The sequence below is a fragment of the Anomaloglossus baeobatrachus genome, chromosome 1, assembly GCF_048569485.1.
Source record: "Anomaloglossus baeobatrachus isolate aAnoBae1 chromosome 1, aAnoBae1.hap1, whole genome shotgun sequence".
In the NCBI taxonomy this organism is placed as follows: domain Eukaryota; kingdom Metazoa; phylum Chordata; class Amphibia; order Anura; family Aromobatidae; genus Anomaloglossus; species Anomaloglossus baeobatrachus.
In genome coordinates this window covers 906069007-906088112 of record NC_134353.1, presented here as the reverse complement: position 1 = coordinate 906088112, position 19106 = coordinate 906069007, and the positions used below count along the sequence as shown (strand labels likewise).

Sequence of the window (19106 nt, the reverse complement as noted above, 5' to 3'; positions counted from 1 at the left end):
TCTTCCGATAGCGGCTTTGGCTACTGCACATCCGCTTCCTATTGACTTGAATAGGAGGCAGATCTGTTGTACCCGGCTATGGTCATTATCAAGAAGATGGAGCAGCTCCGGGATCTGAGCATTTCTGGCTGCCTGCTACCGCCATCAACACCTAGAGCAGCCCATTGTCTGAGGTGTTGGGTGTTGGACCCCGGCTGATCAAACGTTGATGACCTATCCTAAGGAAAGGCCATCAATGTAAAAGTAGTGGATAATCTCTAAAAAAAAAAAACCTTGCACGAAATGCTGATTCCTGCTACTTCCTTAAAGTCAACTAGTCTTGTAAAAACAATAAATTAACCTGCAGATATGGAGTTAATCTGCAGGTTAATACAGTTCTCAATCTGCACAGTGTCGGGACTGAGAGCCCCTCTGCTGGGAATAAAATAACTTTATTGCTCCTGGCAGCTTTGCTTTTGGTTTCCAGTCATACGGGCGGCACCAGCGCAGGTTTAGTCACCGGTGGTGTATAGTTAGCGGCGTCTGTAACTGTCCCCTGCACTGACTGACAGCTGCTCAACATTAAACACCTCTTAATGTGTGAAGAGTATCTATCTCCACCATGCTACATTGTTAACACCAGTGAGAACATCGCCAGTCTTGATGTATCAGACCCTTTGAGTGTCCATTCAGTTTTTAAAAATAGAGCAAGAAAACCCAGTGTGCACATTTAGCACCCCTGAGACACTCAGGGCACTACAGGGAACTGCATACTCACCAGGATGCAGGGCCTACCCCCAGGAACCTGGAACACCAGTGCCAGAAATACCCACACACACCAAAATCCTAGTTACCACTCCCCACCAGGGGTAATTGGCTAGTCAGACAACAAGGGTATGACCACCTAGAGGGCAGAGCCAGACCAGGGGGACTAGACAACCTGATGGGAGGGGATAGTAGGCAGTAAGAAGTAGGAGGTGAAAGTGGAAAGACGTGCCTGAGAGCTGGGTCATGTAACAGTGACCCGGGGACACAGGAGAGTGGTCGCCAGGGCAAGAATACCCGAGTACTGCTGGGACCAGAGCACGCACGGGGCACAGGGCCCTAGGTCAGGCGACAGTTTCATACGGCCTGGCAAATACCTGCACAGTGAGGGGACCTCCACGGACCTCACTGACCTACAGATCCGGGGGCATCAGCAGTAAAGCAAGGATCAGGGTTTTGGGACACAGATCAGCCCTACAGGGTCCACACTGCCCGCCATATGGACAAGGAGACTGCCACCACAAAGGGAAAATCGGGCCCCAAACACTCCATGCTACAGGGACCCAACCACACAGAGTGCCGGGGACAGAGCAACCCAGTCATCAACTGGCACTGGAAATACAGGGACCTGAAACAGCCGTCTGAGGGTCCAGAGTGAGTAGAGACTGTTAATTACAACCCCGATGTGGCCTCCCTTATTACTCCATCATACACCTCCCAGGCTCAGCCCTACCTGCGAAGGGCCTACCACCACAGCTGCCATTACCACCAGCCCTAGGAGTAACCAATCCAGCAGCGGCAGTTCCCCCATATTAACCGCAACCCGCAGGTGGCGTCACACAAATGATTTTATTCTCCCCTGTAAATACTCCCCATTAAAAAAGCACCCAGGGCACGGGACTGGGCAACAGCCACCAAAGTGACATTCCCCAGCTAAACACTGCCCGGTACCGAGCACCCCATTCCCTAGGCAACGTCTCAATTCCAACGGCAGCGCTACATCAGAAAAAAAAAACAGTGATCTTTGTCTGACAGTTTTTACCATCATTATTTACAGCAACTTAGCCTCCGGCAGTTTTTCTTATAACAAGTATTTGATTTCCAAATGAAGCCACCCAAAAAATGAAGTCTCTGAACACAGTCTCTGAACTTTGGTACTGTTAAAAGAAGACAGAATGTGTGACATAATGAAGACAGAAGACAGTGCCGTTTTACATTGCTGTGAATTATCTGCATTTTTTTGCTGCCGTTTCGCTTCGCTTTTTCAGGCAGTTTGCAGAAAGAAACCGCCTGAAAAAGACATTGTGTGCACAGAGCCTCAGTATAAAAATGGGTCACATTGGAAAGCACGTATCCGGCAGTGCAATCACTGTTTCCACATATAGATACATCTGATGCAATCAGCAGAAGATCAGGTTATGCATAATTAGCCGAGTAATCAGAAACAACATTTCGTCTCGCTTAATATCACATTAATTAGATGCATCATTACGACATCTCCTGCTGCCTGATGCATAAATCTATTTTTTTCCTCCTCTGATGTGTCAGTCTCATAAACATTCCTCTATTCCCGCTGATACATAATGGAGAGGAATTCTCCAGAGTTATCACTGTGAACCTTTCCTGCAGGATACTCCTCACTTTAAAGGGGGACTCCATCCAATTAGCTTGATAAAGCTGACTCCCTGCTGGAGCAAAGCTATGGGGCCCTTAGGCATGAGGTCTGCGCTTTTCAAGAGCTCCTCAGGAGCTGCAGGGGCTGCCAGCTTTACTTTTTTTTCTGATTTGCACATATTAGACGTTATTAGACAAGCCAATGTTGGATCTTTGTTGTCACCTCTCCAGTTTCTTAAGGGTCTCGTGGACATTTAAACATCGGGTTGATTCTTGATTCCTGATAAAGAACTCCAGATCCCTTGCAAACAATCAAAAATGTTCTTTATTTTTTTCCTTTACCTTTTTTTTAACACTTTTTAAAGGGCAAAAAGTTGTATGTGCTGCTAAAAATATTGCAAAAATTCCAGATGTACCTAAAACAAACTCCATGGCATGATTAAAAAAAACATTTGTGGAAAAATTGTGACTTTAGAAAAAAAAAAATCACAATTGATGGATCATCCGCAAACGTCTGGAGACCTCAAACACTGTCGGATATAAGACAAAAACATAAAAACAGGAAAAGGCATAAATGATTATTAAAATAGCACAAATGAAAAGAAAAATAAAGCACAAATGAAAAAGACATGAAAAACACCCAAAACGAAAAAAAAAATGGGCAAATGCAATAATTAGTTGGCCCGTTGTATTAAAATGAGCTTTATTCTCCGGTTATCAGATTCCTTTCTATATCGTCCATCCATCCAGCAATGTTCTTTCATTCTACATTCATTGCTAAATCTGTACATAGATTTTTTTTTTCACTGAGAGATCAGGTTACAGCTGCTACCCCCAAATGATCAATGAGAGGAAGAGGGGTTTTCCCAGCAGCCCTTGCTGTTGATAAAATTCATTCTACTCTGGCTATCTTGGTGGAAAGAGATGCTGGGGAATTGTCCTGTGCCCATCCAACTTCTACTTTGGAGTCTGTCTGCAGCCGTGGATTTTTGTGCTCATATTTTGTTATTTACACCCCATCTTATCTATCCTTCCTTTACCTCCGTGTTTATTAGTGCAGCTGTGGGACTAGTGTCTCCTGCAGGCCATCTCACTAGCCAGGGTGTTAGCAGGACCAGTGAGAGATTAGGTACCTGGCTCGGTGACAGGTTTAAACATCCCTTAAAGGGACAAGGTAACAGCTTGAGGTGAGTTCAGGAGTTGTCCCCCCCCCCCTCTCTAGATGCAGGGCCCACCATTGTAAAAGTGCCCCGTTGTCGCCCTTGTTCATTGTTTGTGTTTTTTAGTGCGTCAGACGCCCGTAGGTCTGAACCCAAGTGTCACGCAGTGCTTTCAGACTTCATGATCTCTGATCGTGACACTCTCCTCCCCCTCTCTATAGATTTCTATGAGCAGCAGCTGTAACCCGATCCATCAGTGATACTTCATCTCTGCCTCCTGTGCATAGATTTTACTAGTGAATAGACTCATGGAGTCTAGAGCTGTAAAACTGCAATTCCCAGCAGGGTTCAGGCTGTGTTTTCTGGAATGTAATGTAGTTTTAAAATATCTGGACTATCGCAGGTTGCTTCCCCCTGGATCGAGAAAGAATACTCTGCGAAGGAGGCAGGGAGAAAACTTTGCTCAATTTTGAGCTACAGCAATGCAATTTGGATATAAGGATAGGATGAAATGAAAGAGCCTAAAATTTGGATGTGGTGCCAGTGTTCCTCATACAGGTTAACAGTTCCTGGAGGTGACACAAATTCAGTATTTGTTAGATCTTCCAAGAAGTAGAACAAGGTTGGTTCTTAATAGCTGTTTCACATTGTATTTTAGCCTCCAGGGCACGTCTACTGTAGTCAGAGCTGGATTTCCCAGAAGGCAGGATAGTCGCTGGTCTATTAGCGGTAAGCAGGTTGATAAAGGAGCAGGAAACCTATACAGTGGGGGAGTCATGCACATTATGGTGAGAAAATCATAGGAACACGTTGAACGTGAGCAGATGGGGAACTGCTGATACGGCTGGGGGAAGAGATGGACCTCCATGACTACCTGGAGAGCAGTTGTAGAGTGCTTACTGGGCCGACAGAGAAAAGTGTAACCACAGCTCTGATTGTTTCCCAATAAAGAGTGGAGGCATGCTGACATTATTATGGGAAGGAAGGAGGTGACCATGCTTTGATTACTAAAGGAAAGAAGGAGGAGGCCATGCTTCTATTTCTATGGGAAGGAAGGAGGATTCCATATTTTGATTACTATGGGAAGTTAGGAGGAGGCCATGCCTTGATTACTATTGGAAGAGAGGAGGCCATGATTTGATTACTATGAGAAGAGGAGGCTATGAGTTGATTACTATGGGAGGGGAAGAGGAGCCCAAGCTTTGATTACTATTGGAAGGGAGGAGGAGGCTATAATTTGATTACTATGGGAAGGGAGGAGGAGGAGGAGGAAATGATGTGACTACTACAGAAGGTGTAATCACGGGGTGGGGTGGGGAATCCTGTGTCTACAGTTAGCACTATGTATCAAGGAAAGGGGTGAATGATCAGTGAAGTCCCACTGTGATTAGTAGGGAGTAGGCCAAGATCTGACTACTGTAGAACGTGTGGATAATCCACTGTGTCCACTTGCGGAAATAGAAAGCACTGGCACATCTACAGGGAAGAGAAGGTGACCCTACTTTATGTTGTGCAGGAATGGGTAAGGCTCTGCTATGACTAATGGGGGAAGGAACCTGTAAATCCAAAATTAACTACTAGAGCAGTTTGATAGTTGCTGCCCTGTTCCAACATCCAGGCCAGCTATTCTTCATTTTAGCTCCCAACATCCTCAGCCGTGCATCTTGGGTGTCTCTGGCATTTTTAAGATCCCACAATGGCATGACGTTTCGGGAGGCTTACTGTTTAGTAAGCGATCAGAGGTGTCCAGTATGCCAGATGAAGAAGTGAAGATGGGCTGGACATTAGGCCAGGGCAGCTCAAATCGAATTGCTCATCTCTACTGATTACAGTGTAGACCTCCATTTTCTGCTCATTACAGATTTCTTCTTTCACAAAACTCCTTAGGTGAATGGAGCAAGAATCAGCTTTGAGGAAAAAATGATTTTGTGCCACTCTGTTGGGTGATATTTAAGCTATAGTGGCTACCCAGTGGTTGTTATATTAAGCGTGTGGAAGAAACCAGCACTCATGGAAATTAGGGTAAAATATAAGTAGAAAAACTGTAGAAGATTTGGTCAGATTTGTCTCTATGACTCCTAGTGATGACCACGGCCACAACCATTACTTTCCAGGAGTGTTCACATACATTGCTCTGTGATCATTTCTCAATGTCAGCGTACCGTACTCAATGCTTTTAGCTTTCTTGGCCTTGTTCCCATCAACAGCTTTAGCTTTCTTGGCCTTGTTCCCATCAACACCTTTAGCTTTCTTGGCCTTGTTCCCATCAACACCTTTAGCTTTCTTGGCCTTGTTCCCATCAACACCTTTAGCTTTTTTGGCCTTGTTCCCATCGACTCCTCCACATTGGTACTGGACGTCTTCCAGTCACCCAGTGATGTGGAGGTTGATTGATTGTAAGCTCACAATGGGAGCGTCCATAGCACCACTTACCTATAATGGAGGAGTAAGACAGTCCCTCGTGTTTATACGAGATGAATGAACCATATAGCTTGATGCCTGTCATGTCACACCAGGAATACGAGTCCTATATGAATGTCAATGCGATCATGGCGTCACTTCACAGCAGTCTCAGCAGGTCCCGATCTTCTCTTATCTCTAGAACATTCCAGTGGGAAGAGAATCAGACGGCACACTATGTTGTCTTGTTAGCTACATGAATAATTAACCGTATACTATTAAATGTATACAGAGCCACCGAACCCCTGAGGTGCTTGCCAGTCGGATGCGTTACGATGGCACTGGATGCATAATAACTAACAGCAGTGAAATCTTTCTAGAAATCCAGGCGTATCCTGGCGCAGTCTCATCTCTCATTTCATATGCATTTATACATTTTATTTAGTGCATTTTAATTAAAAATGAAAAAGGCTGCAGCACAATATTCAGCTTGAAAAGAGACAGACCTTGCCGGAAGGAAGCAGATTAGGCTTTGTTCACACAGAGATTTTTGAGGATATCCTTACCACATTAGACAAATAATTGAAAACTCTTCTTATTCATGAAAAATGGGAAATACAATTAGCTGTTTATGCAACGAGGATTTTTTTAGCTTTTTTTTGTTAAGCTTACAGTGACAGAGAAGATGCTGATATCACTCAGTGCGCTTGGTAGACGTGCACTTTTCTAACAAGACTGCTAAAAACCCCCACATCTGTAGCATTTCTGAAGAATAGGGTGAAAATGATTCAGTGGCCGAGAGTATCCTGATCTGAGCCCAGGTATGTCATACAAAATACTAGATGTAGTAGTTCTTGATGATGGGGTGTACTCATTTTTGCATTTACCAATTTGAGTAAAACTAAAACTTTGGTAACGAAAGTTATATTATTAATAGTGATGAGAGAATACTAACTATTTGTGTTTGGATTATTTGTAATGAATCTCAAAGCACTATTTTGGTATTCGTCATGAATAATAAACCTAATGCAAGACAAGAGAAACCTGAGTATTGTTCTTGTCGTGACGAATACTGGAATATTACTCGGATTTTGGTAATCATCATCTGAATACAAATAGTTACTATTCGCCCATTCCTAATTATTAAACCTATTGTCATATTATGGGTTAATGTTATGGGTTCCATGAAACTCAATCTTATAAAAAACATTGTGGAAATTGTAATTGTATTGAGTGAGATATTAATTAAAATCTTAAGTTTTCAAGGCGGGTGTATTATTTATGCTGAGTATTGTATTTCATGTGGTACAAAGGCTTAGGATCACTATAAGACAATAGTTGGTTAAAGGAGTTGTCCACTATATTCATAAGTCCATTGCTGTGTTAAAATAATACAAGAAAATGGTCACTGACGAAACCACCCACTCCCGTGCCTGTGTCTGCATCTGTCTACTCACTTCCAGTCTGCCTGTGTGGCGCCCCTGACTTGGTCAGGCACCACAGAGTATTGCACCCATGCTGAGGCAGTGCTTCCAGGTAATCTCCAAAGGCCAGGATGAAGTGTGCACATACAAACACCTAGCAACTAGGTCTCCCACACCATTAGAAGGGACCCATGGGTAGTCCTGAAGAGGTTAACTTTCAATTCCCTGCAAGGGGTGTAGAGGAGGGGCTGGAAGCTAGATGGAAGGGCAGACAGGAAAATAAGGAGGAGCAAGGAGTCTGGAGGAGAGTATTCAGGAGTGTGGAAGGGAGCAGACGTATATCCATGCTAGCCAGACCCTGCTGGGGTGGTAGCTGTCAACGGGGGAGAACGGGTACCTGTGGGTCAGCCTGAAAGACACCTACAGAGAGGTGGCCGAGTACAGGGACCGCTGGTATTTCGGCACGCACAGGGATACAGGTCCCCAGAGCAGAAATCTAATCATCTGGAGCTGCTCAACCTGCCGGTGAGGGTACTTGCGGTACCTCACCAGAAACACAGAGTCCGAGCTCAAGCACCAACAAGGGGACCCACAAGGGGACAGGGCCAGAAGCCATCTCACCAAGGTCTACGCTGCCGGCAGATGGGCCAGGGAGGGGAGTGGAGTCAGAAACAGCTTCCCTGGAGGAATCCCGCCATACTACAAGTAAGGGGTCCTCCCAAACAAAAGGAGTGCAAGGAGGGCGAGTGGACAGCTACCCTCAGAACGGCCTTCTGGAATTCCTGGTTCCACCTGGTTATCACAGTATCGCCCGGGCATCTCACAGAAACAACCAAAAAGTGAGTAAACAAGTAAAAAGACTTTCTGGACTGTGTTTGAGTCATTCTGCGACCTGTGGTTCCACGCATATACACCTGAGCCCCTGGGGCCAGTCTCACTCTCGGGAGGCCGCACCACCCGACTGCAATACCATCAGCCCCAGACGCTCGTTAAACCGCAGTGGCGGTCACCCATCCCTGACCTCAAATACCGAGAGTGGCGTCACGACTTCATATAAAGAAAACGTGACTGACCTGTGGCCAGAAGGTATCCCCCAAGAGCTGTCCCCGCAGTGTCACGCTGCAGCGCTGTGGTGGGCGACTCATCTGCATCTCTCAACTTACTTCTAGTCTGCCTCTGTTTGCATCTGTCTACTCACTTCCAGTCTGCCTGTGTCTGCATCTGTCTACTCACTTCCAGTCATGGTGGTGATATGTCAGGTGACCAGTGCAGAAATCAGCGGTAACTGCGTAGGTGCGTAAGGCTGCAGAGGTCATGTGCTGTCCGAGAAGGAGGGCACAACAGACTGGCAGGGAACATGGGCAGCGGTGGGACGATTGGTAGGATGATTGTGTGTTTGTGGGGTTTTTTGGGGTCCATTTTAAAAGTAACAAAGATGTTATAGACAACCCTTTTAAATGCATTTGATTGGGGCGGAAAAGGAGACTTTTTGTTAACTCTTTCATGCCCTTTAATGCCAATAAATTACCAAAGTTTAGGTTTTCTTATATCAGAACTTTCGGTTGAAACTCAAGTAAGATGGGAAAAGCATTTAAGGAACAAGACTCGGTGATCGTTTGGCGACTGATACCAGATTATGTTTTACACCATACAGACAAATATGAAATGGCAGCAAGGTGTAAGAATACCCTCACAGTGATTGGCTTACAGGAAGAACAGACAGATGGAAAAAAGGGGAGGAGAAGACAAGAGAAATGCAAGGACTAATATGGCCGGCGGTGTTAGTTACTAGGTACTTATGTGGCGCCCTGGACAAGCCAGGACGTCACAGGTACTGCAACAACACACCCCACACCCCGGTTAGGCACATCAGTCACACACACGAATCCTTGTTGCCTCCCTCCAGGGGCTGATGTCCACACCAGGTGGGGTGGGGCCAGGCGGTTGGCCCCACCCACTGAGGAGTTCACAATCCTGGAGGCGGGAAAGGAAGGCAGAGTAGTTTTGGAGTGGAGTGAGAGTGAAGGAGTGAAGTGGTAAAGGAGCAGTCTGACCATGTCCGGGTACGTGGCCCGGGCACCCACAGCAAGGTTGGCAGACGGTGGTGACCGTCTGCAGGCGAGGCCGATTGACGCACAACCGTAAGGACCGGGGTCGGGTGGTGGTCCGCCGGTACCGGACCGGGGAGCGAAGAGAAGCCAGCACCATTCGGCAGGGCCTACGGACCCTGACCAGGCTTGGAGTCGCCGTTAAACCGGTCAAATCCGTCAGCGACGGGAACCTCCGGGGTTTCCCAGCAGCAAAGACCGGACTGAAGGCAACCGCTCAACAGTGAAGGGAAATACAGCTACCGCCACAGCTAGAGTTCCCAGGGCCAGCGCCTGCGGGCAAAAGGGGCTCCACTGGCAAATACACCGCTGGGGAGCGGGTCACCGGTGGGAAGCCATCGGGGCCGAAAACACATCAAAGGTGCAGGGAGAAACAGTCACCGCCAACCGGGAGTGACCACCGCAGCCGTCTGTGGGACCCGTCCATCCAGCCGTTTGTTTTACCAGAGACTCCGTGTACGTTACTGGCTGAGTGAGTACCACCGTGCCGTCTGGCACTGCGCTGCCCCCGCGACCCTGCACCTCCCCAACTCCTACCATCCACCTCCCAGTCACCATCACCGGGCCCCAGGACCACCAAATCCCCCTACCCACGGAGGGGAGAGAAACATCTCGGCTGCTCCCTGTCATCGCTCTCGGGATCCCCGTCTAGAGCAGCGGTGGTGTCCCAACCTCATCACAACCGTGGATGGTGTCGAACCGACTTCCCAAATCCCAAAAACTATTCCCCTTTCACTCATGGGCGAGGAGCGCCGCTCGAGTCCCCGGATCCGGCCCACCGCTCGAGCCACCGAGCAGCAGCAGCGCCGGACCCGAGCGTGGTGAGCGCAGCGGCCCCCCTCCCCGCCCGCGACACTTACTCTCCTCAAACAGCCTGGGAGCCAAAAATTTCCATAGAACATTTCTATAAAATAAAAATCTAGATTGATGCATTAATTTTCCAAAGGGGAGTGAACAATAAAAGGTGATGTATTTGGTTGCTAAACCCTTCTACTACCCATCCACTTTTGAGAGCATCCTACCGGGTACCTGCATGTCTTCTGTATTCGACATCATATCAGGGGCCGCGTCTACTCTGTATGTTTAGTCAATGAATTGGAAGAAGACTATTTCCACTGCTGCAATTCCCAATTCACATTCAGAGCGAGAAGTCCAACACGCCTCTTCCTTCTTCTGTGTTCAGCAAAATCGCAGACAATTAGCCAGATCCGTCCTCATCGGGGAATTCCAGGTCTCACTAGATGGACTTTCAAGCCAATTATAGCCCCAATCAATACTTTTAAGAAAATGAGACGGTGAAGGGCAGAGATTATAGAACGGAGTAATAGTGAAAAAGTGATACTGTGGTTAGTAAACCAGGTATTGGTACTATTGGCAGTGTGGACAGGGGCCAAGTCCTGCTGGAAAATGAATTTTCCATCTCCAAAACGTTTGTCAGCAGAGGGAAGCATGTGAAGTGCTGTCAAATTTTCTGTTAGGCCCCTTTCACACGTCAGTGATTCTGGTACGTTTGTGCTTTTTTTAAAACGTACCAGAATCCCTGACATACGCAGACCCATTATAATGAATGGGTCTGCTCACACGTCAGTGATTTTTCACTGCACGTGTCTCCGTGCGGCTTACCCGCATGTGCGTGATTGCCGCACGGAGACATGTCCATTTTTTTCTGGCATCACTGATGTCCCACGGACCACGCAGTGGTGTGGTCCGTGAAACACGTGCCAGAAAAAAACGTGCTTTTAAAATAAAAATCATTTTTACTCACCCGGCGTCCAGCGTTGTCCTCTGCAGCCCGTTCTCCCTGCTGCTTCTGAGCCGGCTCATTATTGTTGCACATATTCATTATGCGCGACACAGCCGACCCGGAAGCAGCTGCTGCGGGGGTCACCGCCGGCCGGATGCTGCACCGCGGGAGCGATCAGCACCATGGACAGCGGGAGCGCGCACAGGTGAGTTGTTTTCTAAGTGCAATCACGGGCCACGGAGAACGGAGCCCGGATTGCAGGGACATGTGCGTGTTTTACACGCCAGTGAAAAACGTCACTGTTTTTCACTGATGTGTGAAACGGGCCTTAGACGGCTGCGCTGACTTTGGTCTTGATCGAACCCAGTGGACCTACACTAGCAGATGACATGGCTCCCCAAACCATCACTGATTGTGGAGACTTCACACTAGACCTCAGCAGCTTGGATTGTGGCCTCCACTCTTCCTCCAGACTCTGGGACCGCGATTTCCAAATGAAATGCAAAATTTACTTTCATCTGAAATCACCTTAGACCACTGAGCAACAGTGCAGTTCTTCTCCTTGGCCCAGGTAAGACGCTTCTGGCGTTGTCTATTGGTCATGAGTGGCTTGACACAAGGAATGAGACAGTTGTAGCCCATGTCCTGGATACGTCTGTGTGCGGTGGCTCTTGAAGTCCTGACTCCAGCAGCATCCACTGCTTGTGAATCTACACCAAATTTGTGATTGACCTTTTCTTAATAATTCTACCAAGACTGCAGTTATCCTGGTTGTTTGTGCACCTTTTTCTACCACACTTTTTCCTTCCACTGAACTTTCCATTAATATGCTTGGATACAGCTCTCTGTGAACAGCCAGCTTCTTTAGCAATGACCTTTTGTGGCTTACCCTCCTTGTGGAGTGTGTCAATGACTGCCTTCTGGACATCTATCCAATCAGAAGTCTTCCCCATGATTGTGTAAGCCTACTGAGCCAGACTAATGGACCATTTTTAATGCTTAGGAAGCCTTTATAGGTGTTTTGTGGTAATTATTCTAATTTTCTGAGATAATGACTTTTGGGTTTTCATTGGCTGTATACCATAATCATCCAGATTACCAGAAACACTTGAAATGGATCACTCTGTGTGTAATGACTCTATATAACATATAGAAATAGATCCCTCTGTGTGTAATGAGTGTATATAATACATGTGTTTCCCTTTTTGTATTGAATTACTGAAATAAATTAACTTTTTGAGATGCACGTGTAGGTGATGTACATTGTTTATAGAACTCTGCGGCAATGATCCTTGTTGAGCGCCAATAGAGCAAAGCATAAAAGCCCCCAAAACAGTCCCCAAATCTGAAGAAGTTTTAAAATTAAAAAGGAAAAACTGGAATATTATTAAAAAAAAAAAAAAGATTAATGAATTTATATTCTTTTATTAAAGCTTATGCCGCTGTATAAGGCTTTGGGCTCGTTATCCAGCTGAGCGGATCTGAGTCATCATTTTCTCCTGTTTTTCCGCCTAATGTAGCGTGAAGCAGCTGGATCTTGGCTTGGTAATACAGTGAGAGGTTTTATAAATCTATTTCAATTTCCTATACACAATATACAAAGTCTGTATATAAAACGGTTATAAAATACATTTTGTAATAATTTATGAAATACGTGGCAGATGATAGGAATTGGTGGGACGAGGTCCTTAATACATGGGGTAGAGCTCCCGCCAAATTTCACTATCTCCCCTCTTCTTGTCCAACCATTTTCCGCAAGGGAAAATGGTAGTGACACCAGTTGCGGAATTGGTCACCTCCACCCTCTCCAGTAGCCACCCGGGGCTGAGACCAGAGTTGTCGTGCTCCACTCGTACTTTCTTCATCTCGCCCAAGTCTAAGGTCTCGATATAGAAGCGGTTGGTCTTTCCGCGCTCAAAGAGGTTCCTCATTTTCTGCTTCAGGGCATGCTTCCCAGAGTCACCATTAGACCCATACATGGTGAGGAAGACATTGGCGTCCGTTCCGGCTCCTTTTTCAAAACCGGTCACTATAATGACTTCGTACTTTACCGGTACCAGGCTGCGAGCCCGGCTGGCGAAGCTTTCAATGGTCTTGGCACATTCGAAGACTTTGTAGTCGTCTCTCTTGTTGCGTAGGGGGATCTTGGCATTGCAGATGAAAATGTATCTGAAAAGTAAAAAGCAGATAAAATTAACAGTGGAAAGGACTATGAAAAATTCTTCTTGTATTAACTAAGTACCTTTACTCAACTAGAGATGACCGGACCCGTGGAAGTTCGGTTCGGGAGGTTCAGCCGGACTTTTGAAAAAGTTCAGTTTGGGATCCGGACTTGACCTCAACTCTAATGGAAGTCACTAATTGGGCAGTCCAGGTCTCTCCTCACATGCAGCCAGCCATAAATAGATCACTTCTGGGGGAGGGTAGGGTTTTTAAATTTTTTTTTTGGTGCACACTACATCCAATCACGCAGTTGTTACCCCCAGTATGAACCGTTCAAATACTGCAAGTGGCTCACGCTGGGCTGAGCACTGAGCGTACCCAAGCACAGCGATGCTCATGCGAGTAGCTTGCATATGTAGAGTACCCGAACTCCAAACTCAAACTCTGCTTTTTATTGTAAATCTGTGTAACAATGAACCTTGGGTTTGCTCATCTCTGTCCCCAGCCCGGTCAACAGGATCCAACAACTTATTTTTCCTAAGCAAGATGTAGTCGGGAAAGGGGGGATCTGAAGCTGCAAACAGATTACCAGGAACATTACTGAAATGTATACATAAAATGGTGAATAGCACTAGCTTCTTCGTTCCATCTCTTTACTATGTGAAGGACCAGAATATGGAGTGTGCTCAAACTCTGCTCCATTCAGACAGAGGTCTTCAAAGCCATGTTTTCACAATCGATACTAGTGCCAGCAGTCAAATGCGAAAGCTATCGGCAAATTATTATATATCCCACAGGATAAATTTTACTACGTAAAAACACTTTGATCCCTCTAGGCCTACGACATACTATTACATCATGGAGTGATTGTGAGGAGCTGATCTTGCTCCAAACAATGTAGATGCTGGTTGTGTTATACAGCCGACATCTGCCTCAAAACAAAAGAGATTGGTAGTAGCACTGATCACATTAAATGTCAATTGCTACCCATTCTGAGCACCTCCTCAAGACCCAATTGCGGAGTGATTATGGCAGCCGGGGACTTGCGAAAGGTCCCTTTTCGTGACATATTGATTTTCCTATGACGACATCCAGCCACAAACTGGGCCAGGGTTGCCAACCATCCCGACATTCCAGGACAGTCGTGGAAAGAGGGCAATTTTTTTAAAACATTTAAGGCATCCATGATTTTTTTTTGAAGCAGAAGAAACTTAGATTATTTTGACTGTGGTAATAATCATATCACAGTATTCAGTGAATACAGCCGATGGCTTCATTTCAGAATTATGGGCTGTTGACATGGATCACTTGTAATCATAATGATTTATGATGCTTTTTCAATCTGTCAGCAAGAAATATTGCCTGTCAGTGATTTTTTTTTTCATAAAAAGTCAAGTTAGCAACCCTAGACTGGGCATCATAGAAGACAGGAATATTCTACATATATTGAAATGCAGTTATAGTACAGTATATAGAACAGGTTTTAGGGTATAATAATGTGAAAGTTATAACAAAACGTTCTAAAAACATTGAGAATTTTTTTTCAACCCTCCCACTTAAAAAAAGTAAAAATAAATAAATATTAGTTATAGCCATGTATGTAAGTGTCCGATACATCAATACATAAACATAATTAACTGCAAAGGTAAATGCCAAAAAAAAATTGAAATGGCAAAATTATTTTTTTTGGGTCTCCGCATCCCTGCTAAAAAACAAAAAGCATTAAAAAGAGATAAAAGCATGATATCTAAGGCTGCTTTCACACTACGTTTTTTTAACATGCGTCATGAACGTTATTTTGCTGTAAAAGTGGATCTTGTTTTTACAAAGAAAAATGCATGCAAACGCATGTGTTATTTTGCAGGATCCTGTCACTTCAAGTTTATGGGCGGGCATTGAAGTGAGGGGAACTGAACGTGATAGACTGGGAGCCGGCATCTGAAAGCTGCGGACGATGGTAAACAAGGTAAACATCGGGTACTAAGCGAAGTGCTTTGCTTGGATACCCGATATTTACCTTGGTTACGAGCGTCCGCAGCTGCTAGAAGCCAGGCTGCCTGCTCCCTGCACACGTAACCAAGGTAAACATCGGGTACTAAGCGAAGTGCTTTGCTTGGATACCCGATATTTACCTTGGTTACGAGCGTCCGCAGCTGCTAGAAGCCAGGCTGCCTGCTCCCTGCACACGTAACCAAGGTAAACATCGGGTAACTAAGCGAAGCGCTTTGCTTGGTTACCCGATATTTACAGTTAGGTCCAGAAATATTTGGACAGTGACACAATTTTCGTGAGTTGGGCTCTGCATGCCACCACATTGGATTTGAAATGAAACCTCTACAACAGAATTCAAGTGCAGATTGTAACGTTTAATTTGAAGGTTTGAACAAAAATATCTGATAGAAATTGTAGGAATTGTACACATTTCTTTACAAACACTCCACATTTTAGGAGGTCAAAAGTAATTGGACAAATAAACCAAACCCAAACAAAATATTTTTATTTTCAATATTTTGTTGCGAATCTTTTGGAGGCAATCACTGCCTTAAGTCTGGAACCCATGGACATCACCAAACGCTGGGTTTCCTCCTTCTTAATGCTTTGCCAGGCCTTTACAGCCGCAGCCTTCAGGTCTTGCTTGTTTGTGGGTCTTTCAGTCTTAAGTCTGGATTTGAGCAAGTAAAATGCATGATCAATTGGGTTAAGATCTGGTGATTGACTTGGCCATTGCAGAATGTTCCACTTTTTTGCACTCATGAACTCCTGGGTAGCTTTGGCTGTATGCTTAGGGTCATTGTCCATCTGTACTATGAAGCGCCGTCCGATCAACTTTGCGGCATTTGGCTGAATCTGGGCTGAAAGTATATCCCGGTACACTTCAGAATTCATCCGGCTACTCTTGTCTGCTGTTATGTCATCAATAAACACAAGTGACCCAGTGCCATTGAAAGCCATGCATGCCCATGCCATCACGTTGCCTCCACCATGTTTTACAGAGGATGTGGTGTGCCTTGGATCATGTGCCGTTCCCTTTCTTCTCCAAACTTTTTTCTTCCCATCATTCTGGTACAGGTTGATCTTTGTCTCATCTGTTCATAGAATACTTTTCCAGAACTGAGCTGGCTTCATGAGGTGTTTTTCAGAAAATTTAACTCTGGCCTGTCTATTTTTGGAATTGATGAATGGTTTGCATCTAGATGTGAACCCTTTGTATTTACTTTCATTGAGTCTTCTCTTTACTGTTGACTTAGAGACAGATACACCTACTTCACTGAGAGTGTTCTGGACTTCAGTTGATGTTGTGAACGGGTTCTTCTTCACCAAAGAAAGTATGCGGCGATCATCCACCACTGTTGTCATCCGTGGACGCCCAGGCCTTTTTAAGTTCCCAAGCTCACCAGTCAATTCCTTTGTTCTCAGAATGTACCCGACTGTTGATTTTGCTACTCCAAGCATGTCTACAACCTCTCTGATGGATTTTTTCTTTTTTTTCAGCCTCAGGATGTTCTGCTTCACCTCAATTGAGAGTTCCTTAGACCGCATGTTGTCTGGTCACAGCAACAGCTTCCAAATGCAAAACCACACACCTGTAATCAACCCCAGACCTTTTAACTACTTCATTGATTACAGGTTAACGAGGGAGACGCCTTCAGAGTTAATTGCAGCCCTTAGAGTCCCTTGTCCAATTACTTTTGGTCCGTTGAAAAAGAGGAGGCTATGCATTACAGAGCTATGATTCCTAAACCCTTTCTCCGATTTGGATGTGAAAACTCTCATATTGCAGCTGGGAGTGTGCACTTTCAGCCCATATTATATATATAATTGTATTTCTGAACATGTTTTTGTAAACTGCTAAAATAACAAAACTTGTGTCACTGTCCAAATATTTCTGGACCTAACTGCACCTTGGTTACGAGCCTCCGCCGCTCTCAGGCGGGGGAGAGAGAGAGGAGAGAGAGGGGGAGAGAGGGAGGGGGAGAGAGGTAGGGGGAGAGAGGGAGGGGGAGAGAGGGAGGGGGAGAGAGTGACTGATCACGCCAGGCTGGTTTCTGGGCATGCTCAGTAGAGCAAGCAGGGTCCTGTCTATCAGCATGCCAGTGTTCACATGTGTTTGCGTGCAGTATAGTCAGGATCCAGTGAAAAACAGTATTTGGATGCATCTCAAAAACGCTACAAGTAGCGTTTTTGAAAAAAGTTAAAAAACTGCAAGTCGCTGGATCCTCACTATAACGTACGCAAACGCATGTTGACGTGAGTCCATTGCAAATGCATTGAAATGAAAACGCATTTGCACTGGATCCGTTTTTGCGTTAAAAAAACGTTCATGACGCATGTTAAAAAACGTAGAGTGAAAGCCGCCTAAAACAAAACGGGATCCAAGAAAACTTCAGTGCACCACACACAAAAAAACAAAAACACACCACACAGCTCAATCTATGGAAAAATTAAGTAGTTACAGGTCTAAGAAAATAGTGGCACCAACCAAATTTCTTTTAACCCCTTCATCCACTTTCCATTTTTTCCTCCTCTTCTTCCTGGAGCCATAACTATTTTTCCGTCAATATAACCATATGAGGGCTTGTTTATTGCGGGATGAGTTGTACTTTTGAATGACACCTTTCATTCTGCCCCATATTGTACTGGAAAAAGGGGGGAAAAAATTCCAAGTGCGGTGAAATTGCAAAAAAAGTGCAATTGCACGATTTTTTTTTTTATTTTTCTTTATCATGTTCACTATATGGTAAAACTGACCTTGGAATATGATTTTCCGGGTCGGTAGGAGTTCATAGAACTAAACATGTATTGTTTTACTTTTATCTAAGTGGGGGAAAAAATTCAGAAGTTTGTCCCAAAAAAAGAATTGCGCTTTTGTTGCCAATTTCCGAGACCTGCAGCGTTCTCATTTTTTGGCATCTGGGGCTCAGTGATGGCTTATTTTTTGCTTCTTGAGCTGTCGTTTTTCATTACACCACTTTTGGGTAGAGACAATGTATTGACCGCCTGTTATTGCATTTTTATGCAATGTTACAGTGACCAAAAAACGTAATTTTGGCATTTGGAATTATTTTATGGCTATTCCGTTTACTGGTCAGATTACCTGATTTTATATTTTGATAGATTGGCCATTTCTGAATGCGGTGATACCAAGTATGTGTTTTTTATTTTTTTTATTGAAGCAAAAGGGGATGAGTTGAACTTTTAGATTTTTTTCTAATTTTTTAAAACTTTTTTTTTAGCTTTTTTTTATTGATATTAGTAGTTTTCCTAGGGGACTTTATCAGTGCACAGTCCGATCACTTCAGAAATACTGTGTTCCTGTGAGTGTTAATGCTCTGCTGGCATTCACAGAAACGGAGCCATCACGGCAACAGGAGTCATCATCTGACCCTACGCTGCCATGGCAACCCATTGGTGCATGTGATTGCGTGATCCCTGCCAGTGCACATTAGATCGCACTGTTAGGGGCACTTTGCACACTGCGACATCGCAGGTGCGATGTCGGTGGGGTCAAATTGAAAATGACGCACTTCCGGCATCGCATGCGACATCGCAGTGTGTAAAGGCTGGATGATACGATTAACGAGCGCAAAAGCGTCGTAATCGTATCATCGGTGCAGCGTCGGCGTAATCCATGATTACGCTGACGCGACGGTCCGATGTTGTTCCTCGCTCCTGCGGCAGCACACATCGCTGTGTGTGAAGTCGCAGGAGCGAGGAACGTCTCCTACCGGCCTCACTGCGGCTTCCGTAG

At 45.2% G+C, this 19106-nt stretch overlaps 1 protein-coding gene across 1 annotated transcript in view; it reads right to left on the bottom strand.

The window, feature by feature from the left end:
• Window positions 1-12633: 12633 nt before the first annotated feature.
• Window positions 12634-19106, bottom strand: part of LOC142302024 (lipoxygenase homology domain-containing protein 1-like) — a 119291-nt gene continuing 112818 nt past the window's right edge. Inside the window, exon 29 of the mRNA XM_075343102.1 lies at window positions 12634-13363. Coding sequence (XP_075199217.1) covers window positions 12883-13363 — 481 coding nt within the window. The 3' untranslated portion in view covers window positions 12634-12882. The remainder of the gene's footprint in view (window positions 13364-19106) is intronic.